We start from the raw sequence: 20,210 nt of genomic DNA, 5'->3' as shown, positions 1-20,210 counted from the left end.
GTAGAGATGGGGTCTCATTTTGTTACCCAGCCTGGTCTTGAACTCCTGGTCTCAAGTGATCCTCCTGTCAAAGGTGTTTGAACCTATGTGACTCCATCTTAAACAGGGGCTAGGTAAGACAAGGCTGAGACGTACTTGGCTGCATTCCCAGGAGTTACGGCATTCTTACTGATAGAGTTTAGCTATGTCTCTACTCAAATCTCACCTTGAATTATAATAATTCCCAAGTGTCATGGGCAGGGCCTGGTGGAGATAATTGAATCAGGGGCAATTTCCCCCATACTGTTCTCATGGTAGTGAATAAATCTCACAAGACATGATGGTTTTATAAATGGGAGTTCCCCTGCACAAGCTCTCTTGCCTGTCACCATGTAAGATGTGACTTTTCTCTTCCTTCTCCTTCTGCCATGATTGTAAGGCCTCCCCAGCCATGTGGAACTGTGAGTCAACTAAACCTCTTTCCTTTACACATTACCCAGTCTCTGGTATGTCTTTATTAAGAGCACAAGAATGGACTAATACACTTACTCATAGGATGAGCTAGGGGGTCAGCATAAGGTACAGGTCATAAAGACCTTGCTGATAAAACAGGTTATGGTAAAGAAGCCAGCCAAAACCCAGTAAAACCAACATGGCAATGACAGTGACCTCTAGTTGGCCTCACTACTTGTTATACGTGAATTGTAATGCATTAACATGCTAAAAGACCCTCTCACCAATGCCATGACACTTTACAAATGCCATGGCAATGTCAGAAATTACCCTATATGGTCTAAAAAAATGAGGAACTCTCAGTTCCAGGAATTGCCTCCCCTTTTTTGGAAAACTCATGAATAATGTTCCCCTTGTTTAGCACATAATCAGCAAATAACAATAAAAGTGGCCAACCAGCAGCTCATGCTGCTGCTCTGCCCATGGGGTAGCCATTCTTTTGTTTATTTACTTCTCTAATAAACTTGCTCTCAATTTATGGATTTGTCTCGAATTCTTTCTTGTGTGAGATTCAAGAACCCTCTCTTGGGGGCTGGATAGGGACCCTGTTCAGGTAGCATCTCCCTGATAACTCCCAAAGGGACAATACTGAGGAAACCCCCAACCCAAAGGAAACAGACTGCAGCACTGATTGACTGACTTTCAGTAAGTGGTGGAGTACCTGGGTAAAGGATGGGATTGGGTTTGAGGCCCAACTTGGGAGAGTTAGAGTCTGTTCTAAGACAGAGTGGGTTAAAGGCCCCTCTTGATAAAAGGCAAGGATGCTTAACCGAACTTGGGTTTGAGGCCCAACATAGGAAGGTTAGAGTTCTTCCTAAGATTGAGGGGGTTAGAGGCCCCTCTTGGTAAAGTCCATTTGGTTAAAAATGTATTTGGCAATAAAGAATTTTAATTACTATTCTCTTTGGATTAATCTGCCTTACAATCTTTGCTGATGGCTGTTGGTGACAGAATTAGGCATGTACAAAATTATGGGACATGGGGAGGTTTTTTTCTCAACAAAGGGGGACACTTGAGAGCTGATGAGTCTGGTGGAAAAAAAACCCTTCGCTACTGACAAGTGGCTGCCTGAACTTTTCTTTCAGTGTCACTGCAATGGGTGGGCCTTTCTCTGGCTTCCCTCAGCTCCTGAGTTCCCTGACCTTCCCTGCCCTGCCACAGGCAGTGTAAATCCTTTCTCTCCTTTCCCTTTCCTATCTTTTCTGTTACACAGGGCAACCATCTTGCCCAGAGACCACATGTTGAAAAGTGTCCTTGGGAGCTTGACCTTGTAATCATGTGGCAGTACCTTCTCTTGGTCTCTACCTTCCAGGGAATAGGCATTTTGGGGTTCATGTCCTAGTTAGCTCTAAAAATTATCTTGAGCAGTTAAAAGCCATTTCAAACTCGAGATTTACTGCTCTAGGCTTTTTCTGGGAACGGCAACAGAAACTGGCCAATGCTGTAGCTTAGCAGTTAGAGCTTTGTCTTTTCCCAATAGTGGTCCTGGATTCAGGTTCAATATTCAGCCTAGGTAATGAGTACTTTCTGGCTGATATTTGGGTAACCTTTGCCATTTGTTGATTCACTTCTCCTCCATGAACCGTCTTAAATTTTCCTTTCTCTGAGCACTTGGGAGGTTACATTTAGTAAAGTTCAAAAGGCAGAAATATTGGCAGTTTGGTGTGGCTAAAGCTGGGTAATAAGATATTTTTAAAAAACTTTTTAAAAAGAGTGCTGTATGGTTAAAAGCTTAATTAAAAGTAAATATTCAAGCTTAACAGCCGAGGGAAAAACAGAAGAGGCGCCACACACCCCATTTTGGGAAAAACCTGTTTTCCTCATGAAACCCCAGGAAGTGAAAGTAAACAGATCCCTCTCAAAATCTAAGGTTCTGTTCTGTCTTGAATTGCGTTATCTTATGTTTTTTATTTTTCGGGATATCAGAAATTACATTATGAGAGAACTTTGGTGTGTAATAACTGGGTAGGAAACATACCTTTGGGGATAGCTAATGGCAGTTATGGAAAGATACTCAGCTCTCTGCATGTTTGGATTACAGAAGCATGCTCCTGGCCACTTGGAAGGTATGGTGATGTCCCCACTCCCCACTGAGAGAGAAGATTCCCATGTGGATGGGCTAATCACACAATGCGCTGATTGGCTTCAGATTGCTTTGCAATGAAATGCACAGTAAAATCATCATCCAGTCTTGTTCCATAGCATTTCTCTTTTGGGGATTCAGGATTCAGTATAAAAATGAGACCCTTAATTCTGGGGACCTGTTTTTGCCTTCCAGCTGAGCCTGGTTATCAGGCCACAGAAACTGCATGCTTTCCTGGCCCTGTTCCTCCAAGGGATCAACCCTAAAGCCAGTAATTGAATTAAGAAACTGGCAAGTGAAAAACCTTACAACTACTGGATCTTATGTCCGTGTGTGTATTTGTATGTGTTGTGTGTATGATGTTTACATATAAAAGAGCTCTAATTAATTGGCTTAAAAATAAATATTGCCAAGAGTTAACATTGTAACATGTAATTGAGACTACTGAAGAAACAGTTTTACATGCAAAGTGTGTAAGGAAAGTAAGATGTGTTTTTGGTAACAGATTATAAGAAGGCATGGAAATGTGGAATTTTTTGGCTAGATTAAATATTAAAGGATTGTTTTTAGTTAGGATAAAGATGAAGGTTTGAACAAATTGTGGAAAGTTGGTGAAAAATTAATTATAAAAGAGATTCTGTGTGTGAACATACTAGATAAAGTTAAAGGGGTATTATTCAGTTTTTCTGTAAATTGAACATTGGAATAAAAGCACAACAGGGTTTCTCTCAGAACACTGATCTGCTCTTTAACAAAAACTGTAAAGGGTTATAAAAGATTTAGAAAAATCTTACCTTATGGTCAAGCTGATTAAAACTGGATAGGTTTTATTAAGAAGTGGGTTTATTTGGGAGGCCAAGGTGGGTGGATCACCTGAGGTCAGGAGTTTGAGACCAGCCTGGCCAACATGGCGAAATCCCCAAAATACAAAAAATTAGACAGGCCTGGTGGTGGGCGCCTGTAATTGCAGCTACTTGGGAGGCTGCTGTAGGAGAGTCACTTGAACCCAGGGGGCAGAGGTTACAGTGAGCTGAGATCGTATCATTTCACTCCAGCCTGGGCAAAAGGGTGAAACTACATCTCAAAAAACATAAACAAAAACAAACAAACAAACAAACAAAAAGGAGTGGGTTTAACATTAATAGCACATCAATGCAAAGATGAAATGTGGTTTATTTGGTATAAAAATCATACAGGATGCACTGTCAAATGTGAAATGGTGTTAACTTTCTTTGAGCTGTATTTGTATAAATATGTTACTGGTATGTGTTTCAAAATAATGAGAAACTCCCATAATTCTGATATGATTTAGTGTATGTTATTAATAATTATAATTATTACATAAAATCATATGTCATTGTGTGTTTTAGGGCAATCACAGTCAAAAACACGATTTGTCAATATTTTGTCATTCATAGATTAACTGTTGTCTTGTTTTGATCCTGTTCAAAAGGTGGCTTGTAATCAGCTATAGGACTCTGACAGGTGCTCTTGAATGTAGGTTTCTGATAAGTTTGGAGATTGTGACATTAGAACAGAGGAAAAAACATTCAGTACTCACTGAGAGCTGAAATGTTTGTGAATCTCAAGCACTGCAGGAGTTGACTGAATTGACTAAACTAATAGAAGATTGAAGTAGTCTTTTTTGACTTTTCTTAAAACATTGCTGATCCTTTGTTTTGTTTTTCAGTCAAGGAAACATTTATTTTGAGCTACTGACAGCTGTTAACAATTGAGTAAAGTATACTGCTGTGAACAAAATTTGGAGCATATCTGTTTGTCTCTACCTGATTTCTCCAGAAACTGGAAACCATTTGTGAATATTCTTCATTTATGGCAATATAGATGTTTGCATAAGTGCAATAAGAATCAGTTTTTACTTGTATTAGGACACAGTTGGAGAAACTGGTTCTTTTACCAAAGCTTTGACTGGAATGGCATGCTTTCTTTTAAGGAATCAAATGACATACAGAGCCAATAAAAACCCCCTGGGAAAACTGGTCTCATACTTTGTTTGCACAGTCCCTGTACAGTGTTCCTGACCTGTGGTAATTAAAGAACGTCACTTTCTGACAGGCCCAGTAATTCTGAGTTATCTTGGGACCTCAAGAGGACAGGAACTTACCCAACTCATCGGTATCTGAGGGTAGAAACCCATTGCTGGGCTCAGCTTTAAGAAAGTCTTGTCTGAGATTCTTTATCAAACAGAGTTCCATCAAAGCCAATTTTAAAGCCTATGTGAAAAATAATTATTCTTGCTGCACTTTACACAAATAATTAGGCCAAGTATAATAAAGTAGATCATTTTCACCATGATTTGTCTTTAGTAAAAATAGGAGACTGGAGAGAGAAAAATTATGTGTCAAGAACTATGGGACATCTGTTATTAAATTCTAGTCTCATTAGTTGTTTTTGAGTTTTTTTCCTGCAATTTAGAGTATCGCTGCTTATTCCTGTGAACCAATCAGTTATCTCTGGCTGTAGCTCAGAAGAAACAAGAGTAATGGGTAATGTAAAAATCTGAATCAGTATCCTAATTCTGGGCATGTATTGGAATCAACCACTAACTTCAGAATATCAGCTTGGTTCTAACAACTGTCCAATTCATGGAAACCCTTCTTATTTAGTTTACTTGGGATAATTTTGCTTATTTAGCTTAACTCTTGTGGAATATATTACTGTTGTACACTATGTGTAGGAATGCAGAATAAGCTTACTTAATGTTCTCTTATATTGAACACTTGTGAATTTTCCAGTTATCACCTTTTGTTGGCCCTTGACATACTAATGCTTTCTGACATCACTCCTTTTTACCCTGAATACAAGAGACCCTAATAGTCAGGCAGGAATATCATTGCCGCTCTTCAGCCTGAAGAAGTTTGTGCCTCTACAACCCTTAGGATTAAGGGTTGTCTTATAAAAGGGAGGGGGGAAATATGTCACACAGGTTTGAACCAGAATGACTCCATCTTGAATAGGAAAGGTAAAATAAGGCCAAGACCTAGTGGGCTGCACTCCCAGGAGTTAAGGCACTCCTACAGGATGAGCTAGGAGGTTGGCAGAAGATACACTGTACATGTACTACTATTTCATGTACTTATTATTCTCTGCATGTCTCATAATTTTAGTTGAAAACTAGACCTGTTATGTAATATAGCAACTCTGGATGCTGATTCTTCTCCTCCTCACCAGGGCTTTTTGTTGTTGTTTGCTTGTTTATTTGTTTACTGAATTGGTGATGCTATCTTAGTTAAGTCTGTTTGTACCCACTGTGAAGCTTCTGATATCATTTCTCAGCGAGCTCAGTCTAGGCACTCACACAGTTACTTAGGGATGACTGTCTGTTTTAGTAGGGCTCTCTTTATCTTTTTCTTTCCTTGATCTCTCTGTTAAGCTATCTGCCTTTTTTTGTTTTTCTACCACACTGGTTTTCTAGACTCCACTACGTTTTGGCTGATTTTTTGCACTATTGTTTTAAACAATGCCCTGGGACATAAACTGCCCCATAGTCGAATCCAATTTAACTCAAAAGAGATAGTTTTTCAGTTCAAATTTTGAGGTTGTTCTGACCCCAAGAGGACTCTTTTCAGTCAACTCTTTCTGAGACTCTTTCTGGTCAACTAGCTGGTTTAGCCTCATTTATAGATTGGTTATATACCTCCTTGGAATTGCTCATCTACCACCAAAATCTCCATTGTGTTAGAGGGTGTCCTTAGCCTTGAACTCCCCAACATTCTCTTTCAAATAAGGTCAGTTCCTTTGGGAAGATAATTGGAACAAACTGTTCTTATGAACTGCCTCTCTTTCTGAACAAAATCTCTGGGCCACTGTTCAACGTGCTGTGTAGGTATGATAGACTATGGTCTTCTATACTCAACTCTCCTGTTGTGGATGTTCTGTTCTATGAGAAAACTGAATTAAGGGTGACTGGGGCTCCAGTATTCTAATACTGTTGAATCTGGGCTATAGCTTCCATCCTATGGAGAAGGGGTGCTGAGTAGAGCAAGGAAGTCCTGACCTCTTGGCTCCACCCATCAGAAATATAGCCACTGCAAATCAGAACTGAAGTGATGAGAAATGACAAAGGCCTGTTCACCTTAGTGACATATCATATCCCTTACTCGGGTGCTTAGGGGAGAGAAAGCCTCATACTCTAGGTCACACAGGCCCCATGAAGCTTCCATCAAGCTGACTATGAAGAAGGAATGGATCAGGTTGTGGTTAAAGTGCCACAGACTCCGTTTTACCTGATGTTTAGTGGATTTACTTTAATACATTTTTTCTTCTCATTTGCTGTTGGCCCTTGAAACAATATACAGATGCTTTAAGTAGATTTTCTTTATAATTTTCATCAGTAATGCTGTTTCATTGGAGAATGAGTTCCTAGAGTTCCTCATGCACAATTTGTAGAAGTGGATCCAGTGACAACCTAATTTTTAAAAGTATCTTATATATCAATTATGTTAAAAATATAGAGAGAATTTAAAAGTAAAAATGTATAGAACAAGAGAGAAAATATTTATGGTAAAATAAAAATATATAAAGAAAATGTACCATTTAATAGAACAAAACAAAAATAGGATGACTAAAAATAATTTTAAAAGAAAGTTGGACATGGTGGCTCATGCCTGTAATCCCAGCCCTTTTGGAAGGTAAGGCAGAAGTTTGAGTGCAGGAGTTTGAGACCAGCCTGGGCAATACAGTGAGACCCTCTGTCTATAAAAAACAAATAACTTTTTATTTTGATATAATTATGGATTCTCATCTAGATAGAAAAGCCCTTCAACATCTTTTCTCCAAATGTAACAACCGCAGTACAATATCACAAACAAGAAAGAGTATAATGCAATCCACCAATTGTATTTAGATTACACCAATTTTACATTTATTCATTTGTGTGTATTTACTTCTATGCAATTTTATTATGTACATATGTATATATGTGTGATCAACACCACAGTAAGACACAGAACACTTCCATCATACATATCCCTTGTAAAACACTTTTATATGCATAACAACCTTTCTTCCTATTTCTCCTCCCTAAACCTCTGACACTATTTTCCATGTGCAGAATTTTGGCATTTCAAAAACATTAGATATAAATGCAGTAATACAATATACAACTTTTTTTTTTTTTTGAGACAGAGTCTTACTCTGTCACCCAGGCTGGAGCACAGTGGTGCAGTCCCAGCTCACTGCAACCTCAACTTCCGCCTTCCAGTTTCAACTGACTCTCCTGCCTCAGCTTCTCGAGTAGCTGGGACTACTGGGGTGCACCACCATGCCCAACTAATTTTTATATTTTTAGTAGAGACAAAGTTTCACCATGTTGGCCAGGCTGGTCTCAAACTCCTGACATCAAGTGGTCCGCCCACCTTGTCCTCTCAAATTGTTGGGATTTCAGGCGTGAGCTTTTTCATCTAGCATGTCCCTGAGATCCAACAATAGTTCATTCTTTTTCCTTTTGATCACACAATAGTATTCCACAGTATGGATGTAATGACAGTCTGTTTAATCACTCACCCACTAAAAGATATTTTAGTATTAATAGTGTCTGGTTTTGCTTACCTACCACCAAAATCTCCAGTGTGTTAGAAGGTGCCCTCAGGCTTGAGCTCCCCCACATTCTCTTTCAAATAAGGTAAATTCCTTTGAGAATATCATTGGAACAAACCAATGGCTAATGGTCATTGGAACAAACCAATGCCTAAAGATATTGAAGAACTTTTCATGTTCTTATTTGCTATCTGTATATCCTCTTCAATGAAATCTCTTCATGTATTTTGCCCATATTCTAATTAAATATATTGGTACTGCTAAGTTTGAGAGTTCTTTATAAATCATAGTTAGAAGCCTTTTGTTGGATATGCAATTTGCAAATAATTTCTCCCAGTGTGTTGAGAAGGAGTCTCATTCTGTTGCCCAGGCTGGAGTGCAGTGATGCCATTTTGGCTCACTGCAACCTCTGCCATCTGGGTTCAAGCAATTCTCCTGCTTCAGCCTCCAGAGTAGCTGGGATTACAGGCATCCACCACCATGACTGGGTAGTTTTTGTATTTTTAGTAGAGAAAAGTTTCACCATGTTGGCCAGGCTGGTCTCGAACTCCTGACCTCAGGTAATCCACCTGCCTTGGCCTTCCACAAGTGTTGGGATTACAGGAGTGTGCCACTGCGCCCGGCCTGCAGTTTTTGTTTTCATTCTTTCACAGAACAAAATTTTTATATGTTGATGAGCTCCAGTTTGTGAAACTTATATTGTATGAACAGTGCTTTTTGTGTTGAGTCTAAGGCCTCTTCGTCCAGCCCCAGGTCCTAAAGATTTTTGCTTTTTTTTTCTTCTGACAATTTTACAGTTTTATATTAAAGTCTACCATGTATTTTAAAATAATTTTGTAAAAAAGCATGAGGCGTAGACTGAGATTCTTCTTTTTTTTCCTTGTCTGTTGATTTCCAATTGTTCCAGCACCATTTGTTGAAGTCTATTCTCCACTGAACTGCTTTTGCATCTTTATTAAAAACAAATTGAATATATTTGTATAAGCCTACTATAGGTTCTCTATTCTGTTTCATTGATTTATGTTTTTATTTCTCTGCCAATACTATACCATCTTGAATACTGTAGATACAGAATGAAACTTCCATTGGGTAGAGTTATTCTTTCCACTTTATTCTTTCTAAAAATTGTCTTAGCTGTTCTAGGTTTTGTGTTTTTTCATATACTTTTAGAATAAATTTATACAATTTTATAGCCACAAAACACTTGCCGGGATTTTGATAGGTATAGCATTAAATTTACAGTTCAATTAGGGGAGAAGTGACATCATTACTATGTTGAATTTTTCAATATGTGAACACAGAATGTGTCTTTATTCAAGTGTCCTTTTATTTATTTATTGTTTGGCAGTTTTTGCTTAAGTATAACATATGTGTGCTTGTAAGTTTGTATCTAGATATTTTCTTTTCTTTTGAACAATTGTAAATGGTGTTATTTTAAATTTCAGTTTCCAAATGTTTGTTTATAGTATATAGAAATCCAACTGAGTTATTTTCCTTTTTGTGTTTATCTTATATGCCACAAAGCAGCTAAAATTACTTATTCTTATAGTAATATTTTCCTATGCATATAATTGAGTGGTTTGCAAACAGGGAGTTTTATTTCTTACTTTCTAATCTATGTGCTTTTAGCACATATTCTTGCCTTACTGTGCTACCTAGCATTTCTAGTACTATGTTGAATAAAAGCAGTGAGAGAAGATATTATTGCTTTGTTTCCAATTTTTGAAGGAAAACATTCTTTCACCATCTCAGTTATCTATAGGTTTTCTCTAGATGCTCTTAATCAAGTTAAGGTCCCATCTAGTCCTAGTTTGCTGAGAGTTCTTATTATGAATGGGTTTTGAATTTTATCAAAAGCTATTTTTGCATCAATTAATATGATCCTTTGATTTTTCATCTTCAGCTCATTGACATGGTAGATTAGATTTATTGTTTTTCTACTACTGAAGTAGTTTTCTGTATATTTCAAATAAATCTCAAATGGTCACGGCACTTAATTCTTTTTATACATTGTTGGATTTAATTGATAATACTTTATTGAGGATTTTAGTTTGTAAGAGATATTGGTTTTCCATTTTCTTTGTTTGCACTGTCTTTCTCTGTTTTTGGTACCGATGTTATACTAGACTTATGAAAAGTATTTCCTCATTTTTTATCTTTTGGAGGAGATTGAGTAAAATTGACAATAATTCTTTCTTAAATATTTGGTAGAATTCTCCAGCGAAACCAAAAAGAAAGTCCTGAGGCTTTCTTTTTCAGGAAATTTTTCATTATGAATTTAAGTTATTTAATGGCTTTTATACCATGTAGATTGTCCATTTCATTTTGGTTTTAGAAGTTTGTGATTTTCGAGGAATTGGTCCATTTCTGCCAAGTTGTACAATTTACGGTCATGAAGTTTTTAACATTATTACCTAATTATTCTTTTAATGAATAGAAGATCTGTAGTAATACTCCTTGTTTCATTCATGACATTGGTGATTGGGCCCTTTCTCCTTTATCTTTGCAATTTAGCAAGAGGTTTACCAATTTCTTTGAGCTTTATAAACAAGCAGATTTTATTTCACTGATTATTGTTTTCCTGTTTTCAATTTTATTTATTTCAATACTTAAATATATTTTGCTCTTCTTTTCTCCTAGTTTCTGGAGGAAAAAACTTAGATTACTGATTTGAGAACTTTCCTCTTCTCTTAATGTCTGCATTGCATATAATTTTTCCTCTCAGCCCTGCTTTCACTGCTTTCCAGATTTTTTGATGTTATATTTTCATTTTTCATTTGATTGTGCAAATTTTTAAAATTTCATTTGAGACGTCTTATTTGATTATTTGCTAGAGTATATTTTAATTTCCTCTTGCATATATTAGAGCTTTTCCTGATATTTTTCTGTTTTTTTTTTTTTTTTTCCTGGTTTGGTTCTATTATGGTCAGAGGACATATTCTGCACAATTTCAATTGTTAAGTACTGTTTTGGTTTATGACTAAGAATACGGTTTTCCAAGGTAAATGTTTCATGTGTCCTTGAAAAAAATGTGTGTTGTTTAATTTTAGGTGGAACATTCTGTATATTTCAGTTTTTAGCACACATACTTTTAAGATCGCTGCTTTCCTGGTAGATTGAGCCTTTCACAGTATGGGATGTCGTCTGTCTCCAGAATTTTTCTTGTTCCGAAGTCTACTTGGTCTGATATTAATATAGTCACTAATGCTTTTTAAATTTTATTTATTTACTTATTTTTGAAATGGAGTCTCACTCTGTCACTTAGGCTGGAGTGCGGTGCTGCGATCTCGGCTCACTGCAACCTCCGCCTCCTGGGTTCAAGCAATTCTCCTGTCTCAGCCTCCCGAGTCGCAGGGACCACAGGCATGCGCCACCATGCCCAGCTAATTTCTGTACTTTTAGTAAGGACAGGTTTCACCATGTTGGCCAGGCTGGTCTAGAACTCCTGACCTCACGTGATCCACCCGCCTCCACCTCCGCAAAGGCTAGGATTACAGGTGTAAGCCACTGTGCCCAGTCTACTCCTGCTTTTTTTTTTTTTTTTCACACATACATCTTTTGCCATCCTTCTGTATCCTATTGCTTACTACCTACTTATGTCATTGTTTTTGAAATTAGTTTCTTTAGAATGGCATTTATTGGATCATTTTAAAAAAATCTATTCTGTCAAAATCTGTCTTTTAATTGGCATATTTAGGTTATTTATATTTAAGGTAAGGATTGAGACCATAGGCCTTATGTCTGCATTTTATTATCTATTTTCTGTTTTTGTCTTGTTTCTTTTTCCTGTTTTTATCTGCTTGCTTACTGTGAATCACTTACATACTTTTTAGAATTCTACCTTTATTTATAGCGTTTTGAGTATATTGCTTTGTATACTTTTCTTGGTGGTTGTTCTGAGTATTACAATATACATATATAACTTACCACAATCTATCAGTATTGACATTTTATCATTCCAAGTGCAATATAGAAATCTTACCTCCATTTAGGCAACTTTACCCTTCCACATTTTAAATATGATTGTGTTAAGTATGTACATATATGGAGTACCATATTATATAGTATTATAATTGTGATTTTAAAAATTATAAGAAAATACAATCTCTTGTATTGACCCATTCTGCTGTTCTCCCCTTTCTGAAGTTTCAGGCCTTTTTCTATTACTTCCTTTTTCCTTAAAGAATTTATTTATCCATTCTTTCAGAGTGGCTTTCTAGTGACAAATTCTTTTAGTTTTCTCGTTTGAGTATGTCCTTACTCATTCTTGAAGAATAACTTAATTGAATATGGCACTTGTAGTTGACAGTTCTTTTTTCCAGCACTTGAAAAATGTTGTGCCACTTCGGTCTGTTGCCCCTTGTGAGTTTTCTATATTGGTGATGGTATTTCTCAGTTCTATAATTTTCATTTGGTTCCTTTTATAATTTTTATTTATTTGGCAAGATTTTCTATTTTTTCATTTTTAAAGAGAATTCATAGTTGCTTGTTGAAGCATTTTTATAATAGGTGCTTTAAAATCTTTGTCAGATAATTTCAACACCTGAATCTTCTTTGTGTCAGTGTCAGTAGACTGTTCTTTTCTCACTCATGCTGTGATTTTCCTTGTTCTTGGTCTGATGACTGATATTTTTATTGTCACCTAGGACATCTGGTGTTTTATATTTGGAATTATTTAATCATTTTTAGCAGATGTCTCCCATGTTGCAATGTAACATGAGGGCCTTATGGACATGTATGGTCAGCTTCTGCAAGGTCTCACTGACACAACTCTGGCAAAAGTGAAGCACTGATTCACACTGTTTAATTGAGGACTGTAAGGTAGAAGTAGAGCTCCCCTCTTGGCTCTGCTGAGATCTTTCTAGTGAAAGTTGACATTACCTTGCTCCGTTGTTGATACCAAGTAGGGGCGCATGCTAATACCAAGGGTGGGGGAGAGTAGATGGTTGACTCATATTGTGAGCAGAAGTACCAATAGCCCCACCTTGCTTAGTCTTGTTGATACAGCTGGGGGTAGAGGTTTGCCTGTCTGCCAGGCCTTCCTTACATGGGAAAGGAAAGGTGAAACAGTGGTGACTAGCTCTACTTTGTGCTGCCTTGTTAAGTCTCACTGCTACTGAATGGGGATGGCGGCTCAGCTTATCACTGGACTCCACTGATACTACCCTGCTGGGAAAATTGGAGCACAGCTTGTTTCCACCGGGCTGGTGACAGATCAACTTCTGCTTGGTTTCAACTTTAATATAGCCAGGAAATCAGAGTGACATCTGCTCTGCCGGGTGAAAGATGGAAGAATAGCTCCCTACTCAGCCCTGCTGCCACCACCAGGTGAGGGATTCAGAACTATGCCACTTACTTCTGTGGGATGGCAGGGGGTGATGTGGAGTATCAGCTGCTGGCTTGACTCAACTGAAACTATAAGGGAACTAAATAGTTTTCCCATTGGTGCTTAGCTGTAGTAGGGCAAATATTGCTGAAAAGCCATTCTTGCCTCTTAGGTGAGCCTTGTCCTGGTCTGTTGGCTAAACAGATAGGCTTTTGTAGGGGCATTTTTTGTTTGTGCCACCCGTTGGTGGTTCCAGGTTGAAGGCTTTCTTCAGTATCCTCTCCAGAATATACATGAGATAATAAGGAAACCCAAATAACTCACTGCATGTCATTTCTTAATTCCTGAGGTTCCCAGGTAGTCTGCCTTCTTCTTTCCATCTTTCAGAATCTTTCTTTTCTTTCTTTTTTTTTTTTTTGAGACGTAGTCTCGCTTTGTTGCCCAGGCTGGAATGCAGTGGTCCCATCTTGGCTCACTGCAAGCTCCGCCTCCCAGGTTCATGCCATTCTCCTGCCTCAGCCTCCCGAGTAGCTGGGACTACAGGTGCCCGCCACCATGCCCGGCTAATTTTTTTGTATTTTTAGTAGAGACGGGGTTTCACCGTGTTAGCCAGTGTGGTCTTGATCTCCTGACCTCGTGATCCGCCCGCCTCAGCCTCCCAAAGTGCTGGGATTACAAGCGTGAGCCACTGCACCTGGCCCAGAATCTTTCTATGTTTATTTTATAATGCCTAGGCATTTTTAGTAGTAACAAGAAGGATCTGGAAGGAATCAAGCTACTCCATCTTGGCTGGAACTGGAAGTCTCCTCAGCAGGAATACTTTTGAAAAACGACAGAGATATTATGATGTTATCTGGAGCAATCAATACATGAGCCAATAAAACAAAAAAGAAAAACACAGGACCTTTCCTACTATGCTAAAAAAGCACTATAATCAAAACCATACAGGCTGAGAAAAGAATAAATAGATTAATGGAACAGAAGTTCAGGAAAAGACAGACTTATGTATGTTTGTGTCCTAAATTGGAAAATTTAGTATATGATACATGAGGCAATTCAAACCAGTGGGGAAAAAATCGGATTTTTCATTAAGAATTATCCCTCAGGACTTTTCCCATGGGCTGGAAAAACAAAGACACATTTTAAAAATATTATATCAGTTTAGTCATCTCACATATAAATAAAACCTATACTAATATATGTTGCAGATAGATTAAAGAATATTTAAATATATCTATTTAAAATAAATGCATTCAAGATGGTAGTGTAAATCGGCATAACTACTTTAAAAAAGTGAGATTTCATTCAGGAAAGTTGAAGATACATGTTTCTTAATACCCAGGAATTCCACTCTTCAGTATACACTTCAGAGAAACCTATACATGAGTACCAGGATGCTCTTACAATAATGTTTATAGCATCACTTTTCATAATTGTCACAAATGGAAACAAGCTAAATATTCAACAGTAGGATGTCTCAGTGATCTGTGGTACATGGTGTATTTTACAATTAAACAAAGACGTTAGTTACAGTCAATAACATGAATGAATCCTACAAAAAGGGATAAAAAAGCAAGGCACAAAAAAACTGCATACAGTATGATTCAATTCATATGAAGTTCAAAGACAGCAAACATAAATTGTAATGTTTAGGGATGTGTATATAGGTGGTAAAACGGAACAAAAGCAAGGAATTGATAATGATAAAAATCATAATGTAGGCCAGGCGCGGTGGCTCACGCCTGTAATACCAGCACTTTGGGAGGCCGAGACGGGTGAATCACTTGAGGTCAGGAGGTTCGAGACAGGCCTGGCCAACACAGCGAAACCCTGTCTCTACTAAAAATACAAAAATTAGCTGGGTGTGGTGGTGCATGCCTGTAATTCCAGCTACTCGGGAAGCTGAGGCAGGAGAATTGCTTGAACCTGGGAGGCAGAGGTTGTAGTGCACTGAGATCACGCCACTGCACTCAAGCCCGGTTGACAGAGACTCCGTATCAAAAAAAAAAAAAAAAAATCAGAATAGTGGTTACATCTAGGGTGAAAAAGGGACTTCTGATTGGGCCACGAATTTATTCATTCTTTATATGGCTAAGGGCTAAGAATCCATTCACTGTTTTGAAGTGATTTACTACAATCAATAAATATATGTTTAATTAAAAAAATTTATGAACTAGATAATTTCTGGTGCTAAAAAATTGTGAAAGATTCCCACATCTGCCAAAATGTGATTTATGTTTAATCAGTCATATTATTTTAATAGCAAAAATACATATGCATATTTATTTTATACATGGTATATACTATAGATAGTGTATCAAATTCAAACTCAATTGCTCTGTTTAGACAATTTAAGATTACTCAGATACTACACAACTGAATGAACATTACATCCGTATGCTTCACATTCCTTTCAGTCAAAACAAAAATGATTATAATTGATTTTAGCTGAAAATGCTAATGTGCCATCAAGTATTAGTGAAATGTTTTAGAAGAGTTTTTCTTTGAGTACTCTGAAAGCAAGATGAATTCCTCATTTTTTTTTATGCCTCAAGCCTCAAACTCTCTGAAGTTATTTTAGATATAATACCAGTAATCGATGGAAAAATTATGTTACCTATCATCCATGAATCCTGCTTTTTTTTTTTAAAGGAATCTCCTGAGGGATAACTCTTACAACTCTAAAATAAAAAAAGCATGCACAATGAAAAAAACTGATTCCTTTAGGAAAAAAATCACTATTTAAAAATAGGCAACATTCCTGCTAATTAAACTAATTAAAGAATATATTAATACTCTGCCTTTAGGGTAAGTCTTCTTTAAGGCTGCATCTTCAACCCAATTTTAATAACTCATATAACTTTTCTGTGAGATTCCATTCACTGACTAGCATGTCCTCAATTAACTCTCTTGTATGAGGACAAACCTTAATATCAATTACTAGATTGTATTTCTCTTCTGAGTTCCAGGCTGATTTATCCAATGACTTATTGGATATTTGGTAATCTGAGAGGGACCTCAAACTCAGTAAGTCCAAAACATCCTTTTTCCTATTAATAATATTCTGTCTCCAAAACATCCTTTTTAAGTTAACAGCAACACCATCTACTCAATTTCCCAAGCCAGAAATCTGAGTCAATCTTTCCATTTTCCCCTAAACATCCAATAAATTATCAAGTATTTTTGATTCTACTTTCTTAAATAATATTTTTCAAATCTTGTTTTCTTCTCTAGCCTCACTGTCAATGCTTAAGTTCAGGTTCTAATCATTTTGTGCCTACATTCCTGCAACCTGGTCTCCTTCCATCTAGGTAAAACCTCTTCTCTGCTAAAATCATTTTTCTTACTCATCATAGTAAGGCTTTAAAAAAGTACCAAAATGATTATGTTACTTTCTTCCTTAAAAATCACATAAAGGAATCCCATAATTTTCAGGATCAAAACCAAACTTCTTAACATGGGATAAAGGCCTGCTTCCAGCCCTTTATCTTACCAGTCTTTATTTATACCCTATAATCCGGTATCCTATTATTTCATGTTTATGCTTCTGTATAAAACTCCAATTTCCTGGGGGTTACCTCTTGGAAACCTGATTTACTTTTTCCAATGTCCAGGTGTCCCTCCTGTGTACTTCCATAAAACTCTTGGTTTACCTTCATCAGTCAACACATACTTTAATTGTATTATCAGAGAGGGTGCCTTTATAATACGTAATTTCAATTCAATATTCTTTACATAAATGTAGCTTAATTATTTGTATATTTATTAATTGCTTAAAGTTTCTAGAGTTCAATTTTTGAGTCATTATAAAATGTATTTCAAGAAGTAATATCCTCATGCTTTTCCAACCCTTTAACAACACTTGATATTTTTAGAAGTCATTATTGAATGTCAAAAAAAATCTTTATTCATTTCAATTTCCTCATATGAAAAATGAGAGACCTGGATTAGACCTAAAGTTCCTCCTAGCTAAAATATTTTATGAGTTCACACAAAGTTGGAATAAATTTCTTGAAAAATTTTTTAAAGCTAGAATATTAATTACCACATTAATTTCTGATGTTGACCATACATTAGAACGCTTGGCATATTGAAGCTAATAGTGTATCATATAATGGATCAATGGGCTTACTCGATTTAAAAATAATGCAAACAAATTACAAGATTTTTTCTTTTTAAAAATGTCCCTTGAGGCCAGGTGCAGTGGCTCACCCTTAATCCCAGCACTTTGGGAGGCCGAGGTGGGTGGATCACCTGAGGTCAGGGGTTCAAGACAATCCTGGCCAACTTGGCAAAAACCTGTCTCTACTAAAATAAAATTAAAAAAAAAATATTAGCCGGGTGTGGTGGCACGTGCCTATAATTCAAGCTACTCAGGAGGCTGAGGCAGGATAATCACTTGAACCCAGGAGGTTGGAGGTTGCAGTGAGCTGAGATCATGCCACTGCACTGCAGCCTGGGTGACAGAGCGAGACTCTGTCTCCAAAAAAAAAAAAAAAAAAAAAAAAGCCCCTTGAGTCATAGAATAATTATTTTGAATTGAATTTGAATTTACTGAAAGATTTGAATTTATTGAACTTGATATTGAAAAGTTTAATCAAATCAAGCTTAATGATTTGTTGAGATCTTTACATGTCATTGTTAACATTTAACCAGTGTTGTTTATCCTTCATTATTACTATCCAATTATTCAATCTTGCTTTTGAAAAAAACAATACATTATGTTAGGAGATTAATATTCCATAAGACTTAGTAAAATGTTAGAGACAGAAGAATGTCATAATGCTCTAATTTTTAAAGAGTAAGTCAATTTTTCATTACTGTAATGTAAATTTTCAATTGAAATTGGCATACTGTGTTTTCAAAGGAACCCAGAAAAATATGTACTAAAAGACAGATATTATTTAAAAGTGGTGAAGACTTATAGGGAAAAGAAATTGCAACAAGATAAAAAGATAACCCATTATGCACACCAATGCTTATATACAGTGTTTTCATATGTAGATTTTTAATGAACTGCAAAGGAAAGGGTTCCTTTTTGATTCTCCTAATATTTTAGTCAGAAATTCATTGCAAATAGCAGATAAGTCTGATGGTGATTATCTGATATATATAAATTTTTAATTCAACAACGATAACTTAGAATTAAATAATATTCTAACATAGCCAAAGATCAATGGCATAAAGAAAAAGCAATTCTTCCCCACCCCTCATCAAGATGCTAAGTCTTTGTAGAGGTGAAAAACGCCATACTATACCTTGATTTCTTCTATTTCGTCTGGTACTATCTTGTATGCTGATATAGTCCCACCCAACCTGAAATTAGAAGAAGAAAATATTCTCAAAACCAGCAATAGTGTTTTAAAAGTATAAAAGATTTCTGCCATTACCATCAGAATGCTACCAATAACTCTCAGTATTCACCCCAACAACCATGGAGGAAAAACAAACATTTTGTGCATACATTTTCCATGTATTAGTTTAAAAGAGGTAGATAATGAATGACTACCAAAAGAGAAAATATTGTTGATTTTTACCCATAACTAAACTCCTCTTATTGATGACTTTAATAATGCTGAAACTGTCACTTTTACTGCTGTATTCTGTCACAGCTAACATGCATCAGGAACTGACAGCAAACATGTTTGACTTTTTTAAGAAAGAAATCATAGCTTTTTACTTTTTATAGTAGCTTTAGGTTTACAGAAAAATAGAGCAGAAGAGCATTCACATATTCCCGCCCTCCCTTCTCCATGACTTTGTTTCCCTTGTTATTAACATCTTGCATTAGTGTGGTACATGTGCTACAACTGGTGAACGAACATTGATTTTGCTCCTTTTTTCAAGTAATTTGAACCGGGAGTCAGAGAGATGTGTGTGCCCAGCACTGTCCAAGGGGAAGAGATGAAAATTTGGGAGTTACAGATAATTTAATCCTTAAAGACAGTGATGCCATTATATGTCATATTCACCTGTTTGAAATATTTTTTAGAAAGCAACTAAGCTTCATATAAGATCATGTGCTAGGTATGTATCATATATTATCTAATTTAATCCTTGCAATTCTCTCTATTATAAAAATGGGGAAATTGAGACAGGAACATTCAGTAATTTTTCTTAAGCAACTGAAGGAACTAGCAAATGAATGAGTTGAGATGTACAAAAGTGTAAAATATACACCAGATTTTGAATACTTAGTATGAAAAACAGAATAATTTTAATATATTGACTACATGTTAAAATAACATTTTAGACATATTGGGTTAAATATATTATTAAAGTTAATTTCATCTGTTTCTTTTCACTTTTTAAAATGTGGCTACTTAGAAACTTTAAAATTACATACAGGGTTGTGGCTCCTATTACATCTCTATCAGGTACTCTAGGCTAATACACTCCAAATTACCTAACTGCCTTTGTTCTAATTCAGTGCTTACCAAGGAACCTTCTGATTACTTATCTAAGCTTGTAAGCACCTCAGTAAGAAAAAAAGGAGTATCATACGTAAGAGACTTATGTATTATGGACCCTTTAGGATATCTCCTCTCCCAAATGTAAAATAATAAATACCATTCTGGTTTCCATTAAAAAAAAAATTCCAACCAAATGATTTGTATTAAATATGCATTAAAACTCTTTAATATTTATTACCACTTATTCTTACTAAAGAAACTAGTGTTCAAATCTTTTTTTTTTTTTTTTTTTTTTTTTTTGAGACAGAGTCTTACTATGTCACCAGGCTGGAGTGCA

At 36.3% G+C, this 20,210-nt stretch overlaps 1 protein-coding gene and 1 long non-coding RNA gene across 31 annotated transcripts in view; both read right to left on the bottom strand.

Annotated features, from left to right (window-relative positions):
- The window catches only part of GPHN (gephyrin), a 734,546-nt gene that overhangs the window by 398,422 nt on the left and 315,914 nt on the right, over window positions 1-20,210 (bottom strand). For all 30 annotated transcript variants that reach the window (XR_013395171.1, XM_077938281.1, XM_077938262.1 and 27 more), the window contains 1 exon segment: window positions 18,719-18,776. Coding sequence is in view for 26 of the 30 variants with exons in the window: in XM_077938262.1 (XP_077794388.1) it covers window positions 18,719-18,776 (58 nt within the window). In the remaining 4 variants the exon portion in view is untranslated.
- Window positions 12,562-17,968, bottom strand: LOC144330311 (uncharacterized). Its single transcript, XR_013396362.1, has 2 exons — window positions 17,818-17,968; window positions 12,562-14,023 (listed from the first exon to the last, which is right to left on the bottom strand). It is a non-coding gene; the product is annotated as an uncharacterized LOC144330311 (long non-coding RNA).

Source organism: Macaca mulatta, chromosome 7 (assembly GCF_049350105.2).
Source record: "Macaca mulatta isolate MMU2019108-1 chromosome 7, T2T-MMU8v2.0, whole genome shotgun sequence".
NCBI lineage: Eukaryota > Metazoa > Chordata > Mammalia > Primates > Cercopithecidae > Macaca > Macaca mulatta.
Note: the sequence above shows the minus strand (reverse complement) of the source record. Positions and strands in the feature narration are given on the sequence as shown.